This window comes from Exophiala aquamarina (assembly GCF_000709125.1).
Source record: "Exophiala aquamarina CBS 119918 chromosome Unknown aczIA-supercont1.2, whole genome shotgun sequence".
NCBI classification, from domain to species: Eukaryota; Fungi; Ascomycota; class Eurotiomycetes; order Chaetothyriales; family Herpotrichiellaceae; genus Exophiala; species Exophiala aquamarina.
The window spans coordinates 900,272-927,301 of record NW_013550586.1 but is presented as its reverse complement, the minus strand read 5'-3'; the positions used below and the strand labels follow the sequence as shown (position 1 = coordinate 927,301).

At 49.9% G+C, this 27,030-nt stretch overlaps 3 protein-coding genes across 3 annotated transcripts; all 3 read right to left on the bottom strand.

The window, feature by feature from the left end:
• Window positions 1–6,159: 6,159 nt before the first annotated feature.
• A1O9_02159 (phosphatidylserine synthase) lies at window positions 6,160–7,977 on the bottom strand (the record flags this gene model as incomplete). Its single annotated transcript, XM_013407734.1, has 3 exons — window positions 6,160–7,249; window positions 7,297–7,646; window positions 7,711–7,977. 3 exons carry the CDS (start codon window positions 7,975–7,977, stop codon window positions 6,160–6,162), a joined length of 1,707 nt encoding a protein of 568 aa, XP_013263188.1.
• A 9,747-nt stretch (window positions 7,978–17,724) lies between these two features.
• Window positions 17,725–22,929, bottom strand: A1O9_02158 (uncharacterized protein; the record flags this gene model as incomplete). Its single annotated transcript, XM_013407733.1, has 7 exons — window positions 17,725–19,526; window positions 19,583–19,811; window positions 20,004–20,296; window positions 20,350–21,267; window positions 21,321–22,290; window positions 22,343–22,522; window positions 22,627–22,929. The coding sequence occupies 7 exons, from the start codon at window positions 22,927–22,929 to the stop codon at window positions 17,725–17,727; spliced, it is 4,695 nt and encodes a 1,564-aa protein (XP_013263187.1).
• Window positions 22,930–24,411: 1,482 nt separating this feature from the next.
• On the bottom strand, window positions 24,412–26,569 carry A1O9_02157 (uncharacterized protein; the record flags this gene model as incomplete). Its single annotated transcript, XM_013407732.1, has 6 exons — window positions 26,416–26,569; window positions 25,961–26,337; window positions 25,820–25,904; window positions 25,688–25,726; window positions 25,423–25,638; window positions 24,412–25,370 (listed from the first exon to the last, which is right to left on the bottom strand). Exons 1-6 carry the CDS (start codon window positions 26,525–26,527, stop codon window positions 24,412–24,414), a joined length of 1,788 nt encoding a protein of 595 aa, XP_013263186.1. The 5' UTR covers window positions 26,528–26,569.
• Window positions 26,570–27,030: the final 461 nt, after the last annotated feature.

Here is a 27,030-nt window from a genome sequence, read left to right as displayed (position 1 = left end):
GACGTCAGCAGGGAGTGGAGGTCAGAGGAAGAGTTGAGACAGGCAGCCACAAGAGTTGCCACTGAGGTGACAAGAAGAAAAGGTCGAGTTGAACTGTCCGTCAGTTGACCTTAAAAGAATAAGAGGCTTCCTTTGTTGTCACGATGACTGGTACTTTGTCGTTGGGCTGCTGGGGATCACAACAATGATTCTCCAATTAGAGCCGGACTGGGACAGGCAAACTTCGTCGTTGTCACCACTCAGGGTTTGTTTTTGGATTTATTTAATGATTAAATGGTAGTTTGTCCCGAGTGTATAATGCAGGAGATGTGTTGTAGGTTGTAGGTTGTAGGTAGGGGAGGTGCAGCTGTGTAATCTGGTTGTCGGCCGCCTCCTCTCACAATGAGGTGATGGGGGTGGGAGAGTTGGGCGAAGCTCAGCGTTGGATAGGCGGGGGTAGGCCACCGCTGGCTAGGTGACAGCTAGGAATGCCGGGAAAGAACGTCGTCGAGACGGGAAGATGGCGAGAAGGAGGGACACGGCCAGGTGCTGTTGTATAGAGAAGAGAAGGGTGTTTCTGCAGGACTTGACTTTTACATTGCAGAGTGGTTCGATCGAAGGTCGGGTAGTGGGCAGGTGAACAAGAGAATGAGATGATGGATGAGGATTAAGAGAGAGCAGGGTGGTGGTGAGTCGGGTGAGAGTAGGTGAGGTGCAGGTAGGTGAGGGCCATCGCTCTAGGTGTCTAGCTGCAGGTTGGCGGTGTCGGTGTTGTTCGGGGGTGGATGGGACGAGGGATGGCGAAAAAGGTGGGCTCAGCGAATGGCGGGTGTGGCTGCTGGGTAGTTCTGGGTAGTTCCTGCTAAATTGCGAATAGGCTACAACTATGGAAAACTCTGGGGCCGCCCATGCAGCTGTGCACGCACTGGGCTCACTGGACTCGATAGGCCTGGGGCGACCAACACCACCAACGCCGTCAACGCAGCCAACCCGGCGGCGCCTAGACCATTGAGTTGGGGATGGACCGTCGGAGAAATCCATGGAATCGGGGCAGAGGGCAAGGGCAGACTGCTTGGTGCTGCTGTTGTGTGGGAAGGTGGGGCAGAGCTCTTGTGCCTGCGCCTGTGGCCCTGAGCCTGCCTTGGTTGCGTCGATTAGGAGGACCCTTCGCTACTGCATCTGTGTTCAGTGTTCACTGGGGACTCGTCAGCCCATTCCTATTTGGCTTAGCTCCTCTGCACGAGCCTGAGGTCGCAATCTCCTGCTAGCGCGTGACCACATCTGCGCAGTAGTCAGTGCTCACATCTACGCCGTTCCATGCGAGTACTATCTTTTGTTCCCTTTTTGCCTCCACTACTCGTACTCGTGCGTCCTTGTCTCAGAACCTGCCGAGCACACACCATCTGGCCGCCATCCTTCTCCTTGGACGCTCAGCCCCAGGTCCAAGCTGAATTATGATGAGCTTCTATCATTGTTTGTTGTTATTAATATTATTATGATTCTTTGCCGCCATTCGATTCTGAGTACGACATACGAGAGTGTTCCGGAAGACAAGGAACTACTGGACACTCTGGCTCCTTACTCGTCACTGTTGTTGCCTCGAGCCAATAGTTGACGCCTCACGCCACCCTTTGTTCCTTTCGTGACACTGATCACGAGCCTCATCTGCGTGACGCCGCCTCCAACCTGTCATACGTACAACGGGCACTTACTATGGAGTACTCGTACTCCATGGGGGCTCTTGACTTCCAGATACTCGTACTCCTATGATGGTACCAGTACAAGAGTCCTCCATATCTACAAAGAATGACGGAAGCAAACGTATCCCTTTCCTTCCGAAACCACTGCCTTCTCCTATAGCTTTTCGAAGTCCTCATCCGTTTCCACTATCAGTTTATGGACAATATACCCGGTACCGCCACATTTTGCTGGTCAGCACCTTGCCTCGGGTGGGCGTTCAGCAGCACCGTTTCCGCTTCGTACCAGTAGACTTGACGGCGGTTGGGTTTCGAGACAATTCGATGAGCTTTTCCGAGCGCTCTTATTCCCTCACGTGTCTCCTCCCTTCTGTGCGGAATTGTGAAGTAGGGATCGTTGCTCTCTGCTGAGTCCTGCCCTGTACGGAGCACAAAGAATCCAGGGTGTTGCCCCTGCTCTAACCTGAGCTGCCTATCGCGAGACAAATGACCTGCCTTAGCTACCCCGCAAAACCTGGAACAATTACGAGTCATGGCGGTAATCTCCTGAACTCGGGGTCTACTGGTTATCCTCCTGTACATGTAGTGGCAAACCCTCAATTGAAAGTTACGAGTAGGCAGGGGCGTCTGTACGACGCCGCCGTCGCATGACTTTTCATCCTATCCTCTGAGGCCTGGTATTACGGAGTACAAAGCACGGCGAAGTTGAACACAAAGACATGTCAAGTCGTACGAGTACATAGCAGTATGATGACGGTGTCATGTGACCCTCTAGTTAGGATCTGTAAGGGGCTTCGGAAGCTTCCTATGGGTAAGGATACTGTGTACAAATCAGATTCAAGCACATCAACCTGGCACCGATTACCCGAGTTGTTCTACGTGGAGTGCTCCGTACCGTATGGAGATTACTAAGTATCTACGAGCACAGCTTTATCCAGGACCCTCCTTATTGTCAGGGTTGTTGATTTACTCAACACAACGTTAATCGAGATCAGCAACACTCGATACAGAGTATTTATCATCCCAGGCACATTGTTGATGGGATGACAATGCACTACCATGTACAAGCCAGGACGAGCCACGTGAGTGACAGACACATGATTGGCAGAGGGTGAGACCAGCAACGGCTAACTCATCTCGGATACATTCATCATCTCATCGCCGACACTGGTCGTTTCGAATCGTCCCCTCTTGAGACAGTTTGTTGTCGTTTCAGCCGTCTAAACTTGCTCTCTCGACAACAGCTCCTGATGGCATCTCGATCCCCCATTTCTGTACCTTGTAGGGAGTACTGTAGTGACCCTATCATTTTTCGAATCGACGGGTACAATGCTTACTTCCCGGATTCCGGAGTCCTTTGGAAGGGAATTAGAAGGAACAGATGCATCAACCCCCTATACTTTGCAGTGCTGGAACTTACTCGTAGAATGACCTCGACTAGTTGGGAGGCAACAATAGAGAAGCATCAATCAGAGCAAACAGTGACCGACTCGTCTGGTCACCAAAAGTCGGTGAAAGGACAAAGAGATGGGCATTGCTATTGCAATCTCGCCTTCTGCTCTGATTGCAGCAATGTATTCGTCTGCAAACACCAAAGGCCCGCTCATTCGAGACAAGTCTGAATGCACAAGCCGCATAAGTGCAAAACTTGAGTTCCCAACTTCCCAGCCCTCCGACCCCAACCTGGGCAAGACCCAGTTCCTTCGCATAGGGTTTCGCTGACCTTGGGTCGCTCGCTGTTGGCGGGCGCCAGGCATTTCTAGGCGGTTCTTCTGCAAGTGTAGGAAGTGCCGTCTTGCAACGAGGGTCTATCATAGGTGAAGATCGCCACCTGGCCACGAAAAACGAACGCCCATTGGCAAGTTGGTCCCGTTGGTCCCGTTGGCCCCGTACTCTTGAATGCTGAATGGCCGCCATGGTGGTCGGCCGGTGCAAGCAGTTTGTCGTCCAGTGAACGATGTTGTCTGGCAAATTCACCACGGCTTGCAGAAGGTGGTCGCATGTCCATATGTTCCCAACTACGAGCAGGAATGGCGCTCACTCTACTTCGTACGAGTACTCGTACGTTCGATGGCTTCCTTTTCTGGCTTTTCTGGGTCTGGAGGGTGACCCATTCCTTGTACAGTATAATTGGGCCAGCGACGGGCCGCTGCTCGCCTGGCTCGTCAGTTGGAACTGCTGCAAGCCAAAGAACGGAAGAATAATGGAGTGGCGAGACCGACAATGTGGACCTGTGCCCGTGCCCCACGGACTCCTGCTGCTACCAACTATTATTATAGACTATGCAGTTAGTTGGCATTAGTCGCCGCGGAGGGATCGTCGTCTATTCTTTGGCGGTCCGACCATCTGCGATCTCTCTCTACAAGGACGCGTACATACCTACGAGTAGAGACTAATTACAGCTCGGCGGCGGCTGCTCTGACACTGACACGGCGGCTTTCTATGCAATTCTCCGACATCACCCTTCGTTTACGGCCCTCTAAGTGGAAAAATGATACGCCGAAGGGGACCGATAGGCGCAGGACCTCGCCTCAAACTTTGCCATGTCTCTACCAAGGCAGCAGGTGTTCGTTCTCTGGGCACGATTGAAATCCCTCCTGCCAGGAGCCGATCCCTTGGATATTGGATTTTCCATGATACTTGCACACGAGACTCCGAATCTACAATGTAACCATTCATCTTAAATAGAGATCAGGAATTAGCAGTGCAAAATCCCTATGGGAATGGAACCGCTGCAGGACAGGGAGGGAATCTCCAAGATTCCCATGCGTGCCTCTGCAACATAGGAGCTGCCTAAGTTTAATCTACATACAGCCGCTCTTACATACATCCCGAGACAACACCTGCTCTCCTGCAGATGGAGAGCGTACTCGTACTGTTCCAGCAGTTGGCCTCCCTCGTCATCGGCATAACGGCGCCTGACATCAAAAGTCCACACAATTTCTGGACATGCACTGCACACGGAGGACGGAGGATTATTTCCTGGAAGTCCTCCGTACGAAGCACTCTATCCTCGTAGCTGCATACTGAGAGATCACCGTACATATGTACGGTAGGATCGACTGAAAGCAAGCGAAGCCTTACGCGGGCCCAGCCGACCCTCCACGAGCTCCCACGTCCCATCAAGCCTTGGATGGCGGTATGCTCACCGCTAGCACTTCCCTTACCTATCGCGGCCGCCAATTCGGGCACGCACAATCAAACAACAAACAACAACGAAGTGCATGCACCAAAATATGTTCGAAAAGTTCTTTGAAAAGTTTTTGGGTCTTCTCCTCTTCGCGTCTCACACCGACAAGACGCGGTTGTCGTACGCTTGTACGTGTTCTCATGGTCCCCGAGTTGAGCGTTCCCCGTTGACTCTGCATACTGCATGGTCCATATATGTGCACATGCTAATTTACCCCCCTTCGCTCTCTCCGCATCCACGCCCAGGCCCCTCTCCCGTGTCAAATCGAGATAGAAAGTAAACAAATAGCTCTATTGGAATAGAAAACGAAAGACAGAGAAAAACTCTGCTAGCTCGCGAGAGGTGTAATCCACATCATCTAAGAGGAAGGCACCGTTGCATATCCGGAGTAACTCGTATGCATGCACCCAAGTGGAACATCTTAATCTTGATATCGCATTTCCACACTCGCCCCAGGGCCAGTAATCCGACCATTGCATTTTTTCGCTGGTGTAGTTTCTTGACCTTTTTTGCTTTCCGCAGTGGGACCTGCTACCTCCTGTACCCAGGTATGGATATGGGCTGGACCGAACCGAGACAATCAGACCTTCCGACCCGTAGGTATGTACGGAGTACTAGGCTACCAGCCTTTACCCATCCATGCGTCGGGAAGACACGTATCGCCAGAGCCCGCTCGCCGCCTGGGAGATCAGTTAGCCTTTCCTCTTCCTTTTGAATTGATGTTCCAACCTGCACAGGTTGCAAATTAATGAGACTAGTACGCGTCGGAGTGGCAGCTGGGCGCTAAGGTACAATTTTCTGTCTGCGAATGCCTGTCTCTGCATAAAGGCTGGAAAGAGATTTCTACCTTGGTGGGGTATCTTGGGCATGAACATTTCCCATCAGTGCCCGCCTATGTAATACATCCTGTTGGTACAAGAGAGGGTGAAAACTCTTGACCGCCAACTCGCTCCTCTTGGGTTGAGAGCGATGTTCGAGGCTGTCGACTGGAGGGCAAGTGATCTAGGCCGCGGTTGGGGGGTTGAGAGAATAATTACTGTCTGAGACTACGAGATCTCCTGAAGGGTGAAATGTTGTATTTTGCAGTGTCCTGTCTATGCGGTGAGAGGTGCCAATTCTCGAAGTTCTCCTCTCAAGCCGCTGGGAGGCTTCGACGAAACTCGTTCTTCCACTGTCGGTGAAATTGCCTTGCAATTCCCTCGTGCACTTGGATCGCTTTTGCTTACCTTTGACAGCTCAGAGCGTCGACAGACAGTCGGCTCTTGGTGAATAGGACTTCTCAAAATTTCTCGATCAGAGCGCACCCCCCAATGCCTCGACAAGCCAGAGTGCAAGCCGCACCCTTAGACCAACTCTGCGATCAACTTTCGCCAGATCGTCCTGAGTGACGACTGTCGCATTAGCCTGCAGGTTCTCTGTCTCCTTCTTGAGTCGCAGTTTCAAGCCTTGGTCGGCAGTCACGATCATGGCACCAACTTCCAAATCCAGACTATAACTGCGTTTAGTATAGTTGCTGCTTCCAACCACTGTGATACTGGGACCAGCCTCCTCAGTTACTGTGCCATCTGGGGCTGACTGCGAAGGCAAGGTCACCCAGAGCCCTTTAGCATGGTATGTCATGCCGCCCGGCTCGCCCACGGTACCTTTGCGCCATTCTTTGAGCTGAATCACATCTTCCCTCCCTACTTTGGCGACTTCTCGCAGAAACCTCCGCGAGAGCAGAGTGTATGCAGCTGGGAGCATCCCACTTACTCCCTTACTACCGTAGAATCCGTTGGCCCATGGTGATGCTGTGATCACTGTGCAAGCCTTATCAAATGCCTTTTTCGCAGGTGCCAGAACTCCTTTTTCCGGCGAGGATGCAACCAAGAGTTCGCAAATGTCAGGATCGATATTGAAGTAGCCTGCTGTAAAGGTCCATGATGATTGGTGCAACCGCGGATCCTCTGCAAGATTGGTAAGAAGTCGAGTCAGTGCAGGCTTCTCCGTCGAGGTATACTGCGAAAATTCATAGTCGAGGAATGCAATGTTCTTCGGTTGGCCGAGGAGGATGTCAAATTGTCCTAGTGGGTAGACAAAAGTCTTCTCTTGCGTAAATGGTACTGGAAACATTTTCTGTCGCGCTTTCTTGTGGATCAGGGGTTCGAGTGTCCGCTTCGCATATGCTTTATATTCTTTGGTATGCCACAGCGGATCAGGAAGTCCACGGTTATGAGGACTGATCAATTCAAAGCCCCCAGGTCGGGCATCTGAGGGCGTCACTTGATACGAAAGGTCACAGACCGCATTATGGACAGCTGAATAGAATTCTGTAAGCTGCTTCGAGGAAAAGAGGTGATAACGGTCGAGGCGATTTGTGAAATAGTCATCTGACAAGTTTGCGCTGAGCTGGTGTTAGCCCATTTTCACGCACTCAGAACCAAACCGTACCCTGATAGTATGATCTCGTCATCGAATCCATAAAGCTTCATATGTTGCAAACCCCATCCCTCATTGATGCGTTTAGGCATATACTTTTTCTTCCACCCGTTGAGGTTGGGTGTATGGAACATAGAGATCTTGACTCTGTCACCGAATTGGCTAATCAATGGAGCGAGCAGTGTCGCGCATGATGGATCAGGATCCTCCCTTGTGCCTCGGAGCGCATCCGTCAATATCGACAATTCGAGCTTAGGATTGTTTTCCAGCGCTTCCCTCAGTGCACCAATTAATTCGTGCTCGGTCTTGCCAATGTATAGTGTAGACAGGAAAATTCGGTGTTTAGCTCCCTTGATTTTGGCCTGCAGCAACTCTTTAGCTGACCATCTCTTTGTCTAGCAGAGTTTCCATTTGGAGAGGGAGTACCTTGAGAGTCTCGTAGAAGGCGGTAGGAGAATCAAGAATCTCGATCTCCGAGGGATCGATTTCAAATCGAGGTGCTACCTGGTCGAGCTGGGAAGCGACCCCGGCGAGAGGGTGCGTAGCAGGGGCGAGTGCTCCATCTTGGGCTGGAATCGTAGACGAGGTGAATCTCCGTCGTGTTGTTGCTCGAAATGTAGGGGTAATCGCAGTCCGACGTGTGGTGCAGCTGCAATTTCGCAGGATACGCCTTCCTGCGCTCCGCGCAAACATGTCAACCCCAGAAAAAGCAGGCTCGCTCAGATTTCAAAACTTCGTTCTTCATCCATGTCGGCAAGGACGATCGGCACGTAGCCTCAGAAACTCCTGCGGTGCAGACAGGAAAATTAAATGTTAAGGGAGCAAGCCACAATCGTCATAACCTAAACAGGCAACTCTGCCGGGTGACAAGGCTGTCTATCCCTATCTTTTAGCCTGGGCAAGTACCTCGGTAGCTACAGGCTGTGAATGACGGGCATAACTATGATCTCTCTCTCCTGAGCCTCGCAAATTACTGCGCTGGGGTGCTACCCTCAACTTGTCTCATAAATTGCGATGCCTGCCACGAGAGATATTCAATGACCTTGAAGCAGTAGATTTTCATCCCGCTGAAGAGATTAGCCCTTTTTCGGGTATGCCCAATATCGATCGACCTGAAGCCAAAATCCTCGCACCTTTTTGAGGCGCCTACCGTCCTCCTCTAAGACTCAGCTTCGCGCATCAATGACTCATCTCTTGTACTTGGTACGCACTTGCCTGGGCAATTTGAGGTATATCGCGCACCGCTTCGTTAAAGGCGGAGCCGCCCAAGCTGTTGTCTCGCGTGGGTTTGCTGAATACATTCAAGGAGTATCTCTAATCGAGCAAACGTGGGTCCTTCCCGTGTCGACATCATTACCAATAGTACTGTCCCTCAGTTGCTAGTACTTCTGGGAGGTATCTCAGGGCATAACTTTTAGAACGCCGGTGTGGCTGGCTTCTCGTCAAATCTAATTCGCAGTTCGGTTATTCAACCTCAGATAGGATCTAGATGGCAGACCTTCTGAGCGGCCAACGGTGCACAGCATCAAGCAGTTGCTTGAATTTAGTCTCCACCGTGTAGATCGCCAAATTGAGTAATCAGAATGACCCATTGATGCAGCTTTCTCCTCCGGGAATAGATTTGTTCTGGAAGAGAGACCTGACAGCTTGAGTCAAGATCAATGATTGATAGAACTTACAAGGTTTCCATACGCGCTTGCTTCCCAACTTTCAGTGCTCATATCATCGTTACGCCGTACCACATGCATGTCCCATCCTTGTAATTACCACTCCTGCCGCAGCATTCTAGGCCATCTAGAAGGGTACAGGTGAGGGGGGGAAGGTCGTCATGGTTCAGTAAATGGAAGGACAAGGAAGTCACACCACGTCCTTGCTGTTGTAACCAATATCGGGCTTTGGTCTGATTCGGAATCCCTCCAGACAAATCTGGATCGCACTGGATACGCCACTTGAGCGTGAGGAGAATTGATTCTCATCCAGACTCTTTGGATGCTGTAATGATGACCATATCAAAAGTTGCTTGAGGAAAGGGACTACCGAGTCGCTGCAGCTGAAATCGTCACTTACAAGCTGTAATCATGGCTTGACAAAGGCTGTCCAATGCGGAGGGCCCAAACTAAAGATGGGCAGTGTCTGCTCATTACGCGACGATGTGCTTATAATGAGTGGTCTTCAGGACGCACAGGCCAGTGTACTTGTCTTTTTGGTATTCCCTGGGAGGCAAATACTTCCGTTTGCTACGAGTTGCACCATCTCTACAAGACAAACTCTCCGTATGGCAAACGAATTGTTCTACAAGTCTCGCTCTTGCTGAAGCCACGAATCAGTGTACGGGTGGCTTGCATGTGGTTTGGCATGGTCAGTGACCACTAACCTTCATTGGCTACATATCCATGTATGAAGGGAAGGATAGAGGAAGACGACAATTCAATTGTCCAAAAGTTGTTCGGATAACTGTCCAGTCCTCGATTGATTCAGTCCCAAGAGGGACTGGCTCCTATCTCGGTGCGGCTATCTGAAAGACTAAAATCTCTTCTCACAAGCGTCCGTGGTGATTGATGAGTTGCTCCCCCTCGCCGCATCGATTACCACAAGATTAGTTGTCGCATCATATGCTAATTTGGAAAATCTTGGTCCTCGTGAGCTACTGTGAGGCATCCACCGGTGCGTCCTTGTCAATCCTAGATGTATTGAATAATCTCTGCCATGGATACCTCTATGTAAGAGATTCTACTTATCCTCTCTCATGAAAAGCGATTACGAGTGTTGCGGTCGCCATTGACTCCACTCCCGAATCGCTGGTTCCTGTTGAGGGGGGCATTTTGGATGTCGGGCTCGAGTCGTCACTCTAACTAAATCAAATGTAATTTCCGCCCTGTAAACCAAATAGGCTAATGGTGTCGTTGAAATTCCAGCTGATGGATCTAAGTGTCTTCATCTTGGCAGACCGAGATAGGGGAAGGTTCCGGATTCTGCGGGGATCGGTTCATTGATATTCCCATGCGTGGTGACATAATCGCATTGTCCTTTTCTGGAGATATTGATCAGCAATAATCACTCCCCAGCTCATGTTACACATGGTTCCTGGTCGCTTCTTGAGAATTCAGGTATTTGAATAGTACAAGTATTCAACAGAGAGTCAAATTGTCCTTAACTGCACAATCCCCATGAATCGAATGGCGAGGCTGAGAGCATTTTGACACCATGTTTGATTCACACTTGAGATCACGCTCACAACATCACTGCCCTCGCTCAGTCAACACTAGGCATGGCGTAGTACCTTCCCAGCTTAGCCAAGCTCGTTATGCAAGTGCTGGACCCTACGATCCTTGCCCCGCTCACGGATTGGCAGAAGTCTCTTACATTCCTTCGGTTGTAGATATGATTCGCTGTACATCCCAATTGGACTGCAACCTAGACGCTGTTGGATTGAGGAGAGCTCCAATCAATGATCCGGCACTCTGATTCCAGTACGATCAGGAAAACCCAGCTTTCTAGAGGCCTAACAGTCGCTTTGGACTCTTGAGGACCGATGGGTGATGCCACAAAGTGTATTGGAGCCTCCTATTGCGATGTTCGCACTTGACACTTTGGCAGTCCTGGCCTCTGGCAGAGTCCAACTTGACTGAATCAGAACACCACACTCCTGTCGAAATATGCAAGTGCGCCGCTTCCAGCATGAATCCAGCCGCGCCGGTGAACCCCAGGACGACCTGCCACTGGTCCTTGAGATGAAACCAACTCTCCATCTTGATTCAGGTTGAGAAACTCCAAAAGCCCCGTCCGAACCGAAAGCTTGACCGGCTCATGGAGAGATATGAATTCGTAGACAAAAGTTCCTGGAGCGCTTGATGTGTGGAGTAATCTGCAATGCGTTGAGCCTTATCGATTTGATGATTGCCCCTCGCACAATGGCCCCTCATCGCCTCGTGCCGCTCTTCTTTTGTTGACTCGCCCCGCCACTTCTTTCAGCCGATAGTAACTCTTCTAAACGCTTGACTTCTTTTCTCATCATGTCAGCTACCGCTGCAGACGTTCTGTTGGCTTTCTCTAAGATGTCGCATTCGTTCTTAAGTAACGATATCTTTTTTTGTAGGTCTCGGATCTCGCTGTCCATGTGGGTCGGTGACTGAAGCACTGGTTTCAAGAAGGGAGAGTTGACGTCTATTAGCAACCCGTGATGTCGGAATGAACGCCGATAACAGTAATCACGTAGAGTCACCGATATTGCAACCGCCAGGTGTAGAGAGCTCACACACTTTTATGTCGGTCACTTTGCTTCTCTCATTTAACTTCTGCCGGGCAGTCGTGGCGTGGACATCAAATAAGTACACAAATACAGGCAACGCAAAAGAGTCCCAGGAGCGTGTGAGGATGACCATTGACTATATGTACTTTACTGGCTATGTTTAACCCTGGCCGGCCTCGGCGCTGGAGGTGTCAACAGAGGAAGATTCACTCTTCGTATCAAGATTTTCTAGATGGTGGAAACATGTCCGACCAGTAAAAGCCTTGCGATGAGCTGTCTCCCTAGTCCAGACGACCCCAGAGTGACCTCAATACCTCGGGTACATGTCGCGTTTGCATGGTTCAGGTTCGGGGAAGGCGATTTTTGGCATGTCGTACCGTACCCTACCCGTAGGAACTTTCCGTGTGCTTGTCAACAAATTGGCGGCAAGGTGTTTTTGTTATTCGTGGCTAATTATACAGGTTTCCATCCTTTGTCTCGTAGGATCGTATCCACCGCAAGTGTCTTCCTTTCAGATTGTGGACTGGTTCTCTTTAAAGGGCGTTTCAATGGCTAAATGGACAGGGTTAACAGCTCATTCCGCGCATCTGGGGCCGGTAAAGAGATGCACCTGCGCAAACCCCATTAGATTGTAGGTAATGAGACGTGCATTAGGGCGATCCATGACCTATCAAAGACACAGTCGTAAACTAGTCCTGCATCAAGGGGAGCTTTTGCAGCGCTCGTGAACGGATGTCAGTGGTGGGCATGCAAACATTTACCTAACTACTGTTCCTAGGGCCTCATGAGACCAATACAAGAGTCGCTCCATTCTCATGTATGTGCGTCTTGGGCTCATTCCAAACAAGTAGAATGATGTGCTTTTGGCGAAATCGACAGTGTGCGGCGAATGAAAGTTCTAACTGAGCATCGCACCTGACCTCAAGGAGATAGCATATGCAGTGACTAAGTCCCACAATTGTGACCCAAAAGTATCACTTAGGAAATCGCGGGTGGCTGACTACCTAGACAGTGCTAGGAAAGCGGGTCATCTGAGAGCTAATTGGCCAGGAGACTTCCAAGTGGGGTCGTCTTGCTGGCAGTGTCCAAGAATGACGCGAGATAACTCGAGCAAGACTGGTTGGGCTTATGTTGTTGGCATTCTGTGTCTACCAATGGGTCCATTTCAATCCAGCAGCTTTATTTTCCTAGTCTCGAACAAGGTGCATTGTTGATCCGAAATGATCACCGAAAGTCTGCAGGCATCAAGCACCAGTACTGATCTTCCCTAGAAGGCGTCAATAAGTCTGACCAAGTGGGTATATCTGAGGAGTCTGTTCGTCAACCTATCACCTGAGGCTCAAACCCGTATAGACCATGCTGCCTTTTGAGCACCATCCTGCATCCAGCCTCCCGCAGCACCTCACCTTACACGTGCAACGATGCCAACATCCTCTGCTAGGACTTACGTTTATCTTCAATTGCGAGCGGCTATAAACAGTTTGACGAGGAAGCCAAAGGCTATCGCAGAGTTCCAGACAACCAGCTAATCAGCTATATTCACGACGAAGAAATCATAGCTTGTCGGCGCTTTTCTAAGGCCAGCTGATGACAGGAAATTTCACAATGGTGCAACTAAATCTTCCGAAGTAGCTCTTGTGGTCGAAACGACCTCTAACCTCAATAGCTCTCACATAGTTCGTACGTCCGTATGCAATGAAAATGTAGGTATGATTCTGCTGAGACTAACACCATTTTAGGAAGCTGTAATAAGGCCATTCACTGGCATTCATGGTAAATAACGACCAGGAATGAAGCATGTCTTGTTCAAAACAAGCGATCTTTGCATGCCTTGGCCTTGTTGTATGGCTACTCTAGAAAAAATGGCGCTGCGGAATCGACTTTTCCAGGAACCCTTCCCCACAAGCTTTGCTCCACCCGAAACTCAATGGTTAAAGTGGTATCGAAAGCCAACGGTTAGGCAAGAATAGATTGGGTTCTACAACAGCGACAAGGCGCTTTTGACCGTGACTTCTTCCGTTCTGTTAAGTCTCCGGCTCCCAAGATTGTACAACAGAAAGACCATGTTGGAGGCATACAAGGAAGACATAGCCAAAATCTATCAGAAGTGCCAAGATAGATGGTCATCGTGGATACGAGCACATGACACAAGTAACAATGAACGCAATTGCCACGACGGTGACTCTTGGCTGATGTCCCGATACGTTACCTACAACCCATTCCAGGAATTTTCACCACCGCAGCCCCTGATCAAAGACTTTATGGTATCTTACATCACCCAAATGATCGATCTGGCGCGTAAGAAGGCGATCCTCACACGTGTTTCCCCGAAGCGCAAGCCACGTCTGGAGAGAAGACCTGCCAATGTTAATTTGGGTTTTCCGGGGTAAACAGTCTCTAAACAGGCTGCATGGTTTTCTTCAACATATTCATCATCTACGTTGAGGTGGCCAGTGAGTCAAAGCAATAAAGTACATAGGATCATATCTGGTGATTGAGGGCTGGGTATTCGGTCATGAATTGTCATGGAGACGCCACACCCATGAGGACAAAGGGCGAGCACATCGATACATAATATTTCAGTTGTTACCTGGAAGGATGTCTACTGCAATTGCCTGCATGTGCAAAGCAGAACATCAATCTTGTCATGTACCTGACCATTATTCTGGGAGAAATCAGGTTGACTCGAGTAGTGATTACCAATCACCGGGGCATTCTTTCTCAGCAAGCCTTTGACATAGCGTGTGCAGCCATCTAATTTCCGCCTCAAACGCTTGCCAACTTATCCGGGAATTGGGATGCCTCCATTGCACGTCGCCTTGACGGCCACGGTGTGCCTAGGTTGAAAATGAACCTGTGGCAGCCTTGGCGTAGTCTGTAATGATCAGACGGATAAGGCTGCCTATCAAGAGCTAGAATCGCGTTGGTGTAAGAGAGACCGTCCCCTATGATGACGGGCAGCTCTTCTGCGTCCTCCATTTGCCAAAGCAATCCATTCAACTTCTTCCCTCTGACTAATGGAATAACTCGGACAGTAATGATGTTGCAGAGGAACGACAGCACTTGAACATGTACCTTGGGCCTCGTGCGAGGTACGATTGGGCTGAGCCGAGATAAACACACTCCCCTTTCCTGCTCGATCTATGAATGCCGCCGCTTCATACCTGGGACTGATGTTATCTAGCTACGCAAGGTATATTTGATAACATGCTCTACTGGCCGCAAGGTATATACTTGGCCGGAGCGAGAGTGCTCTGCGATGATGGCAGTTCACTTGCATACCTTGACTGAAGTCGTTCCTTCAAGAAATACAGACTTGTCTTGCTCATCAACGTCGAGAACGATGTCGTAAAAGACGGTCATAAATCCCAAAGGGTAGTGTCGGCTTCCAACGTGACTGAGACTAGTCGCAATGTGAATTATACCACACCAATATAATTGTAGATTTGCAATAGGGAGCACCTCGCATCATGCTTTCCTGTCTGTCCACAAGGATTACTTTCTGTCGTGACTACTTGTCTCCCTCTAAGCTGTCATTGCCACTACCATGCTAACAGATTGCAATGAGTGAGCCCTACCTGTCTCTCACACTGAAGTCTTCGTGACTAGGGTCTTCCTTTAGACTAAAGACTTCCACTTCTTTAAATAACATTTCTAAAACGTATGGCTCCCTAGACGAAGAAGTCGCCCCATCCATTCACCTCAGCTCCGACACCATGTATACCACGAATAGGCAAGCCCCACGTTCAAACACAACTCAAACAAAATGCAGCGGATCACAAGCATTGTGCACCTGGAGGGTCCTTGACTCCTTGCCGGACCATCTAAAAGTCCTGGAAGACGTATGTCGATTTTCGGCGGTGCTATCAGGATTTTACTCCGTCCTCTTAGAACGACCAGAGGGCGGAGAGGTGCTTGAATCTAGTGGCTCCGAGAAGACCTCGGGTGAAATCCAGATCTGAAGGGGCGAGGCCACTGTTATTGACACCTCGATATCTGATTTTGCGATAATTCGCTGTAGCGTCAAGCGAGAACAAGCATTCAATGGCTATCAGATATGCTGAGGCATTTTTCCAGGTTGGTCCAATGCCGCGGCCGGCCGTCGTGGGTACTACCCCGACCTATCAATAGACCGCCCTACAGCTTCGCTAGAGACGCCATCTCAAGATAGTGACGACGACGACAACGATCCATCGGGCTCTAGTCTGGATCCCTTCTTTGACGACAAATACCACGAGTACACAGAGACAGAAGGCGAAGGAGCACCAGTGATAGAGTTGACCGCAAGTCAGGCTTGGTCTCCAATGGACAAGGTATGAATCCGCCATCGATCTGAATGGGTTCTGCTTTGGGAGCAACGACTTCGTCACGAGTTCAGTTCTTCAACGACTATTGCGAAAAAGAACAGTGAAGGTCTTCGAGATCAGAGCAGCTGCCCTCTGGGCCTTGCGACTGGGACCCTGAAGGACGGATCCAAGTCCATGCAACAAGTTATGCTTCAGAACACACCACAAGGCGTATCTTTGAAATAGCACCCCATGACACAACTCACGCAAGTGCCTTCATTGTGTGGAGTTGAAACGCAATTCAATGGTGATTATGTACTCTTGAAGCTATGATATCCACGGACAGGAATGAGGCCTTTCTCATCCAAGATTTGCAGCAGATGTCAGCAGTTTGACTCAAGGGTGTCCACCAACCACCTTAAGCCGCTCCAAATGCAGACAGCAGAGACGCATAGAACAGGAAGAAGCAGCTCGAAGAAAGCAGGGAATGTCAGACTCTAAAGCACTTTAGCATTACGAATAGACTTCCCCGGAAAGGAATGGGAGGCACTGCAGGGCCCAAGTGGGCGAGCCAGCGGATGCGGCGGAAAGCATGGCCCTTACTGGCACAGGCACAAAGAGGGGTGACTCAGAACATACAGTACATACCCTACATAGTAAGTAGTCCTACCCAATTTTCCGCCGCATTCGCCCAACGATGGCGTTGCTTAGTCATCAGTCCAGCCATAACATCCACTTTTCTGCACTACTCAAGCCGGGCGCTCTGGCCGGGATCCACAACATACCAAGTACTGTCTGTACTTAGCTAAACCGTTCTCGGTTCATTTCATGATACGTTTACGGATACTTCGAAGGACAAAACCCAGATTTCCTTCCTTAGTAACGTTAGTACTGCATATGTTACATAGTACCTACTGGGTATGCACAGACTTCTGAGAAGTACAAAGTACTCCGTAGTACTTATTATAAAGTGCCGTCGTGTGGACGCAGTCTGTGGAAGGTCGTATACATATAGTGAGTATATAGTAACTCACAACTAGGAGTGAACAGAGAATAAAGTTGCTACCTGGAGTCAGAAAAGACTAAATGGAGTGTGGATGGTCTACGTAATCTTGACACTGTGTGCCTGTGATTCTTCTCCACGCAACGACGATGTGCTATATTCTTTACTGTTTAATAATTACTAGTACACCGTGCTGCCAAAAAAAAGGCAATAATCACGACCAGAGGACGGAGTACGGAGAGAGTACATAGCACTTGTATATAATATCGTGGAATTCACATTATGTAGTAGTAGTATTATGTATTGAGACACTTGTCAGACACTATGTAGTAGTATGTACATACTGTGTAGTTAATTTACATGGTACATTAAGTAGTATGCACATAGTAGTCTACATAGTATGATCGGGGCTTATAGTACCTACTATAAAGCATTACCATTCCAGCCAAAATCCGGCAGAACCACTACAATGTACATCACATCCTGGCTGGATTCATTTGAAATGAACATTAAGTTGGAGTGATTTTATGGCACAACTATATATGCACATATTACGTGGTAATTTCTTCGTGCTGTTTGGAGAAAGCTACTATACTGTGTAATACTTATGTATCCCTTCATCCAAAAAGGATCAGTCGAAAGTTTCCCGTGCCAGCGCTAACTAATATTCCACATATGGTGGCACAACCTCCAGGAATCCTCGTGTCGATCAGCACAGCACGCCCAAAGAGATGCAAAGTTGCCTCGTAGAAGACTGGTCCAGCCAAGATTCAACAAGGTACCGTTCTTTGGGTCTTCCAAGGGGCTTCGCCGATTAGATGTTTTGAGTGACCTGCCCTTCAATTCATATCCGTTCCCATTATTTGTGTCTGGCGCCACTGTGAAAACATTTTCCCCCTCACTCAATCACTATCACTCAGCACGAATGCATCATCAGCACTCGCTCCAGGGACACTGCTCGCAGCTCGACTTGCTTGCGCGTTGGTTGATGGGGTCATGGCATCGTCGACAAGCTCCTCTGCGGGAAGTGCATAACCACTGTTGCCATAAGCTTGATTGCCACCGTTGAGAAATTCATCTTCGTCCTCATCTGCTTCCAAATCATCGTCTTCATCATTATCTTCGTCTTCTCCATCTTCAAGGTGGTAGTCGCCATCGGAATATTCTTCCCTTGGGGCTCCTTCGTCCGACTCTTCCACCAACTCCTCTTCCTCCTCATCGTCATGGGCAGTGTAACGCGATTGACGTTGACTGTTTGCGAATGCAGATTGGTAAGGTTGATGTTCTTCATCATCATCGCTGGCGTTGGCGGGTTGCCTTTTGGAGGAAGTTTTTTGTGAGTTGAAAATCTTGCAGGAGACAGCGTTATCATGAAGTGTTGACTCGATTCCATCATCACCAAGAGGTTTCTTGTTCAACGGGTTGGACACTTGCTGGCTGGTCAATTTGTTGCCGTATTTCGAGGCACTTCGTTTCGACATTGCCACCCCAATAGATACATAGTCGGCATGTGGACGTAATGGCTTAAAAGCAAGTCCGTGGGCGCCAGTTGCTCGAATCCGTTGCTCTGAGCGAGAAAGGGGGACACCAAGTTTCGTTGGGGCGGGTAGATACTCAAAACCATTGACACGAGCCAAACCATCCGGTGATCTTGAAACTGATGAATGACCATTGTGCGCACCGAGTTCTTCCTTGACTCTGCGCTCCACCTCTTCTTCGATCTCTTGCTCGACTTCCAGACTTGGGTTATTGAGCCAATTCGAACCTTCTTCAAGTTCTTTCCGTTGAGCTCTAGCTTGTTTGAGAAGGTCATCATCATCATCATCATTCCAGGTAGGTGGTTTCGCGTTGGTTACTGGTACGGGTTCAGCTGGTACTGGAGATGGAGAACCAGGAGGGGATGTCTCCGGGAAGAGAGGTGGGCTAGGGGACGGCCGCCGCCGGAATCTTCCTCCATGGTAGTGTCGACGGGTGATCCGCTCAATCGTCCGTTTCTTCTCTTCGACTTCTCGCTTATTTTTCGCTTCAAGCTGTTTCTCCGTCAATGGGACCAAAGGAGTATCTGGATCAATCCCGAGAGCCTTGAGCCTGAAGTAATCTGTCACTGTTTTGTCGACCATTGGTCGATCGCGTTTTCCTGAAGACAGGAAAGACGTGAGCCTGAGGTCTCGATAACGCGTGGAACTTTCCATTTGTGATGATCGGGGTGGAAATTTTGGCCAAATTGTAGGAAATTTGCCGGCAAGGTATTCAGCATATCCTTCTGCGGAGCTGGAAGGATTAGACGATGCATCAAGTGTACGAGACCGCTTGTGGTTGGATGTGGAAGGCCCGGGGTTTGCGGAATCACCATCGTCGACAAGGTCGTCGTGATTTGAAAGGCTCTTTCGCTTTTGTCCAGCGACTTTTTGCATACTGCGGGTTGCCTCGTTCTCTTTCCTTCTAGCCGCTTTTGTTTCTTCAAATTCTTCGGCTATCTCCTTTTCATGTTGCATTAAACGCTTAACGGCTTTCGACTCTTCAACAGCTGCGAGAATGTCCTTCAACTCATCGTCCCTTTTCCTTTTTTTGGCCTCGCTTGCTTTGATGGTTTCGGAGAATTGCTGGCGTCGATTGTCCGCGTTTCGACGTAGAAGGTTGTTCCAGGTCAAGGACCGCCAAAGGTTGGCAAATTTGCGCATGATGATGCGTTGACGAACAGAAGCTAGAATAGTATTAGTGATTGTGGGTAGAAGAAGGAAGAAAAGTTGCAATGCTCACCAACGGCTGCGTTGTGCGTGTCACGATGGTGCTGAATGAAGACTGCTTTGACGATGTCGGGTAGATTGTATTCAATGAAGTTTTGGATCAGACCATGCGGACGCAATAATGCGACACGAGCAAAATCGTTAACAAGTCGGTTCTTGTCCTTCTGGCTGAAGCTAGGCTCCGGAGATGCTTGGGGTGGAATGGATGAGGGAGAGATAGTGTTTCTTAGTGGAGGTGGAGCCTTTGGTGTCGTGGACAAGATATTGAATGACTCCTGCTTAAGCTGGTCTTCCCCAACTGAAGCAACAGGGCCGCCTGATGGTGGCTTCACTGGGGGGAAATCGTATGTCCTTGATTGAGGGGTTACGCTGATGTCTGGAGCTGCAGGGACCTGGAATTGGTCTTTGGTCGACACTGATGTGCCTTGGGGGACAGGAGCTGTTGGTTGGAATTCAAAGCCGGCAGCTGGTGTCGAGAATGCGGGTAAAGGATTGGGCGATCGGGATGAAGGTTCGGAGGAGATTGCGGGAAATTTGAAGGATTCCGACGTTGAGACCAGCTCCAACGCCGTAGATTGATTAATAACAGACTGTTCTTGTGGTTTTTGTTGTAGCTGTTGGAGTTGAGGTGGTGTTCCAGATGGTGAAGTTGATGGATTTGCGAAATCAAATCTGGGAAATTTGAGGGGAGTAGATGGCACGGCAGATGGGTGAATTGAGGTTGTGGCTGGAGCTGCGAACGAAATAACGTCAATAAGAACAATACTCATGGGTGTGAACGCGTGAATCCGGGAATTGAAGTGGCAACGAAGGCATTGAATGAGAATGCGTGAAGGACAAAAAAACTAGACTTACGGTCATGTGACTGCAGGCTCCCAACGGGGAATGGGGGCAAGTTAGGATCTGACAATGTGAAGATACCTGGGACGGTAGTCACGCTGCTGCTGGTCGCTCCTGCTTGCTGGACCGGGCCAGCAGCGGTGGCAGTGGCGACGGCAGGCGTCAGTGACCCCTCCCCAAATTGGAATCTTGCGACGACAGGCTGCGACACAGGCACCATTGCTGCCGCCTCCTCCTTCTTTGGTATACCAAATGTTCTCAAACTGGACGGTGACGGTATCGGTGGTGATTGGATCTGGGCTGTCTGAGGCAGCGCAGTAAAGGAGAATGATTGATTGAACTCAGGAGCGGCCGAGCTGGTTGGCGAGCCAAATGACGAACCAGGCTTCTTCTCTTCAGCCGCCGCCTTCGCGAAGATGCTCGAACCATTAGTCTCTGGCGTGATCGCTGCCCGTGTAGATGCCGCAACGGCGGGCTGCCCGAAGGTGGTGAAGGTGGGATTGGATGTCGGTATGCCAAATTTACTTTGGTCTGTAGGTTGGCCGAAAGTAGAGCTCTTCACCATTGACTGCTGAGATACTGCTGGCTTGAAGATCGACGCACTGGGATTGAGACCTTTTCCAAAACTCGACGAAGGAGTGAAACCGCCAAAAGAGTTCCCTTCTGGTACGAAGAGACTCTGCTCGTCGTCCCTGGATTCTTCTTGCTCGTCTACCATCTCTTCACTTGCTTCGATCCAACCCTCTCGAATGGCTCGGGCAACCGAGGTGCCATTGATCACCGCCGTCAATGTTCGGCGGTACCGCTTCTTCTCGACCAAATTGTACGAAAACGATTGTGATCGCGGAATGCAAGATTCTACTCTGCTATCAGAAAATGCTCTCTCAATGGATAGGAATGGAGGAACGCACGATCGAGGTTGACATCGCTGTTTGATGTTGGATCCAGATATTCGGCATTGCCGTCACTCGTAAAATCTAGCTCAAATGCACCACAGAAATCCTTGGTTTCTTCTTCCGTGTCGAATCGAAGATACGCTGTGAGGTCCGCAAGACTCCAATCTCGGGATTTCGCCTGTTGGCCCGCTGGAGCACTCTTGGCAGAATGCCATAGTGCATCAAGTGCTGTGAATCTAACAGGGCCGAAGTAGATCTCTGCCACACATGCCATGACATAAGAAACGGCATTGGAAGCAAGCACGTTCCAAAAGCTGCCGGAGTTGTTCTGAGCAATGGCAAATGCCTCCATCGGCCGCAGCGGTCCCTGGTCGAAGACAGTATTGCCTGCAGCCTTGTAGAGCTTTAAGGCCGTCTTGACCCTCCTATCCTTGAGTAGATTCTGAGTCCAGGACTGGACTCGATCCTCTAGGTCGGGATTCTGTGATTGCAACTCAAAGATGATGCAATAGGCCCTGAACTCACCCTCGTTTTGAAAGTCAATATGTTGTCGATGATCGTCGTAGTAGTACAGCAAGGAAAGTAAAGTGTTGTTCAGCTGCTCTCGTTCCTGGTGTGCATCGAAGTTTTCACCTTCCCAGAGATTGTCTGCATTGGTGAGCTGGTGGAGAGAGAGGATGTGGAACCTGGCTATCCTCTCGTAGCAATCCACTGCAATCTTGACATCTTCTGGTTTAGTGACTTGCTGGATCGAAAAGTCGTTTCGAATCCCCCTTGTTCTATCCCAGATGTACTTGTGAACCGTAGCCAGACGCTCATCCCCTCCAATGACCTTGTCGAGGAGATAGTCCAGGGTTCGCCGGAGAGTTTGTGGAGTCCGTATGTCTGAAGGGAGTTGTTCGTCGTAACCAGCAGCAGACCGTCGAAATCGCTTGACCATCCGGTCCTCCGCTGGCACGTCTTTGCCTGTATCATCATTATGGATCTACGCCCTCTGTCAGCGCGCTTCTTCTTTCCGATTTGCCCTAGAATCCCACCTTTTCAGCTTTGTCGACCATATTCTGCACGATGCGCTCGACTCTCTCGAAGGCAGGACACATATCGGTGCAGGTTCCTACAGGGGTAATAGCGTTGTCGAGACTAGTCTTTTTGTCCGGATCGGCAAGGAACCCGTCGCGAATGGCCTGGGCGCGCTCACCTTCTCGTTCTTGTTTGAGCTAGATGTGGAAAGGAAAATCCCGTGTGTCAGAAGAAGAGAACTGCCCGTGCAATCAAAAATCCTCCATCGGTCAGCAAGACGCCCGGGGACGGGGAAACATACCACTGTAAATCTATCAATCGCAGCGTTCATGAAATCTCGTTGATTGCCCGGCGCAGGTGAGGAGGTGCGCGAAGGTGTCGTTGAAGGGGTCGGAGCTTTGCTCTCGTTAAAGTTCTGCGACGCGAATCCACGGCCTCGTCCACGTCCTCGCGCTCGAGTATTGCCGGGAGTAAAGGTTGCTCGATAGCTGGCGGGTGTGCCGCGTCCTGTTCGGTTGTTTAGTAAAGTTTGTCCGTCTCTTGTGATGGTGCGGCGCGCCGCACCGTGGAGTTCTCGTACCTCCTCCGGGTGTAGTCGTGGCATCGTCTGCGCCTCTCTTTACAGTCCCAGCACGAAGCTTCTGCAAAAGTCCATCTCCTCCAACACTTGGGGAAGTGTTTGCCGGTGCGCCTCCTCTCCCTCTTCCTCTGCCCCGAGGAGTTGTTGTCGGTGTCGCACCAACACCTCTAGAACTACCGCGACCCCGGGTGGGTTGGAACGGCATAGCTCGCCCTGCGCCTCTGGCCGCACTGCCACCGCGTTGACCGCGGCTGGTCGGCGTAAACATGGGCAAGAGATGTGTTTGTTCAACATCGGAGGAATGTCATGGCCAGGCAACGGCAGCTTGCGAAGGTCGGCCAATGTTGACAACGCTGAGAAGGGGAAGGTGTACGTCTTTATCGATGATGCTGCTTTGCGATTGTGTTTATGTCAAACCGATCGTGTGTATTGAGTTTGGAAATTGTTCGGATGCAGTCGTCAATTGAGATCAATAGTGATGCATGCGGCGCTTTGTCTTTAGACGTGGATTCTCCGCAGCCAGTCAACTGACTCGAGTGGTAGGGCTCATAGCCAGGTCACGTGAATAGATATGACTCGTCAAAGCCTTGTGGGAGACCGCAGACACGTCAAGACCACAAGGGAACAAACATCTCGTTTCTATTGTATGCAAATTTTTTCTCATCGTCATTATGTTCATTTGGTATCACAATAAGTTACCTAGGTACCTAGTCATCATCTTCATCTTCTATCGCAAGATCCAGCCAACCGGAAAAGCTAAACTAACAGGGGATCTCGACGTCAATGCTTCGGTCGTCGGGAATATCACCGCTTCTCTGCATCTTGTGCTCTGCAATTTCGAACAAACCGATCCCAATACCCAACGGCCGTCGCATCCATATTCCCCAAGAAAAGAATCCATTTCGCCCCCAAAAGAGGTAGTGTTTGTATCCTTACCCATCATTCTCGCATGCTGGTGACTGCAAAATATGGTGCAAACCTACAGAACATGATCATGAAATTCTGTGCTCTGGTCCAAGTGTGTGTCCTGCCAGTTGACTCGACAAAAAGACAGATTTTTGGTCGTTCGGTGATGCGGACGGCAATAGTCGTTTTCAACGTCAGAATGACGTTCTCGAGACACTATTATTTCAATCTCAATTCGAAACTTTTTCGCTGCAAGAAAGCCAGGAAAGTTGATAGTCGCTGCTCAATTCCACACTTTCGATTGAGATGACAGAGTAAGATCGCGTAACCGAACATAACAAAACAGAATTCCAGAACAGAGGAGAATCGTCAAAACCTGGTGTGATCTCAAGTGACAAGTAAATCCCAAAACCCAACCCCCCAATCACACCATGGAGGTCATCTGGAGCAACAAAAGCACATGCCCCGGCGGCAGTGAGGATAAATGGAACATTCCGATCGAGATTTAATCCAGGCATCGCTCCTAGTTACTGCTTGAGAGCGCGCTGGAGCGCTGTGGACATGCCTCTGGAGACTTGTCACCACTGAAGAGCGGCCTCTTCACATGTGATAGTAGGGGGCGCTGCCGGTTGATGCATCCAGATTATGTTCGGTAGGTGGGATCATTCTGGTATGCGATTCGCTCATACCACGAACTGGCAGGGTTCGATTGAGGTGGTGACTGACATGCTGATATGATGCCGAAGGATTCATCAAGGGAAGACTGCTTTGAATTCCACCAACTAGGTCCGCTGGTGACGGGTCAAAATAACCATGCTGCAGCTCTTGTGCTTGGATAGGTATGTGCGAAGCCATGCCAAACATGCTGTGTGATGGTCCTGGTGATATGTTGGAGAGTGCTGGGAGCCAGGCTTGATAATTCACGCCGCTCTGACTTTGCATGGCGTGTGAAATACCATCCATCATGTCATGGGGGCTTCGATGGTCAGTCAGCACAACTTCATGAGCAGAAGCGTTGACATCTTGATCGAAACTGTCAGGCACCATTGAAAGCTCAGTTGGTAGTTCCTGGTTCATCCCAAGCATCATTGGAGTTTGAGCATGTATTTGGTGGATGTCACCTCCAGGTTGATCTATCATGGCATCCTGCATCGTGGCGTCCATGTTACATTCGAACCTCCCCATCCCCATTGCCATGTCGATCAGGCTTTCTTGAGGACCTCGAGGAATCACCACTGAGGGGAGCTGACCAGCAGCACTCAATGAGGGTCGACTTCGTTGCGTGGCAGTTAACCTGCTTCGAGCTTTTTCGGTGGTTGCGGATCGTCGAGGTCTACTGCCCAACGACCGATCATCCCCACGAGGATTTTCAACTGGGGAATGCAATGTGGATGATTCTGGAGTGAGCGTATGCTCGTCACCCATTTCATCACCGGCAGAGCCCTCACTCTTTATCCCATGACCATGCCCATCAGCAGAACTCAACTCGGTCTCAGAATCAAGCTGTGCCGATGTCGAACGATCACTGTAATCGGGCAGGAACACGACATTGTCACCATCTATCATTTTTGCGTGAACTGATGTTCTTCAGAATTGGGCTGTGTGACTTACCTATTTCACCACATTCAAAGCGCTCCATATTGTGCCTTACGCGAATCACTTCCTTGACTATCTCGTAGGGGCCATCCTTGAGTTCGCCCCTTTTTTCTTCCAAGCAGTCTAACAGTTCAGTTGCAGGTACCACAAGCTGGCTTTCTGGATCAGCAGGATTGAGTATGATGGGCTGAGGAGTGTGCATGATCAGACAGACAAGCAGATTCACCCTGTCTTTGTGACGTTAGATGCGAATGTTTCTTTGCCTTGGCGAGAATCTTACCATCGCGCCCAATATGGTCTGGCTCTCTGTGGATAACACCTGCCACAGAAGGTCTGTTAGCGTATTCTGGTTGAAGTTTCACTAAGACCATCAAGTTCTCTCTCCGGGCTTGTTGTGTGCGGTTGTACTCACCGATTGGCCAGTATGGAGGTCTGGTCCGATTTGAATCTGGCGGCTGGTCACGCGGCATGCCTCCATTGTAAGGGTGTGTGGATTGCTTGAGTTCTCAGTCAGCGGTAGGTGCTGCGGAAGAGTGCAGAGGGCTTTCCCTACCTTCTTGGGGTGGATTTTCTTAATCCACACTTTGGCAACTAGCCTGCAGGCTACTTGTTGCATTGTCAAGAAGGCCTCGCGAAACCACTTCTCCAACTGCTCCGTCTCCTGAACCTCAACTTGAAGGAGAGATGCTGGGTTGACAGATGGACGCCTGGATCTTCGATCACGAGGCTGACGAACGGGAATGGTGACTGGAAGACTAGTACGTAGGCCATTGAGTGTCCTGGACCGTTGTCGCTTAGCCGGTCGTGGAGTGACATAACTGACTGAACCTTCAGGGAGAGAGGTCTGCAGACCTGGTGGATGAAGGGATTTCTTCAGTTGGGATCGACCTTTGAGAGACTGCCCGGCGCCTAGCCTAGCCGCCGCGGGTACTGTTCCTGGACACTTTAGAAAGGGAGGGTACTGTGCCGAGTACAACAGGGACTCACTGTCAAGTGTGGGGCTCCGACCCTCTAGATATTGTTTGAAGGTTTCCTGGGAGTCCTGCATAATTGCCCACTTGTCCTGCTTGAGGTTTGGAGAGGACAGGATCTCAACATCACCCATGTCGTTGGCAGCCATAACAAGAACATCTTCCAGTTGCTCAAGGAGCTTCTTGATTTTCTCCTGTAAGGATGTCAATCTGAGTGTCTCCGGGAAAACGGCATGCCAATGCGAAGTATTACTTACTAAATTACACTTCTGCGTGGTGTCTTTTAGTTTCGAAGCGACGCCAGGGACACTTAATTCATGCTTCACATGTGGGGAACGTACAGATTGCTGCAGGGACGACATTGGAGATGCTGTGACGGTCATTACGGAGCGAATATTGGTGTGCCGGTAGGATGTATATGGAACAATTGTACCACGATTTAAATCGTTAGTGGGGATGGACAATGTTTAGGCCGAATCGTGCTTGGAGTTTGGGACCGTCTTCTTTTGCTTCCTAGTACTCCGTACACCGTACTAAAACGCATAAGATCGAAGCGGACGCAAACGCCTGGTCAAGTGAGACTTGGAGAGTGGACAGACTGGATCAACGGTTAGTATGGGTCCTTCGGAGCGGGCAGCACAAGCGTTGGGGG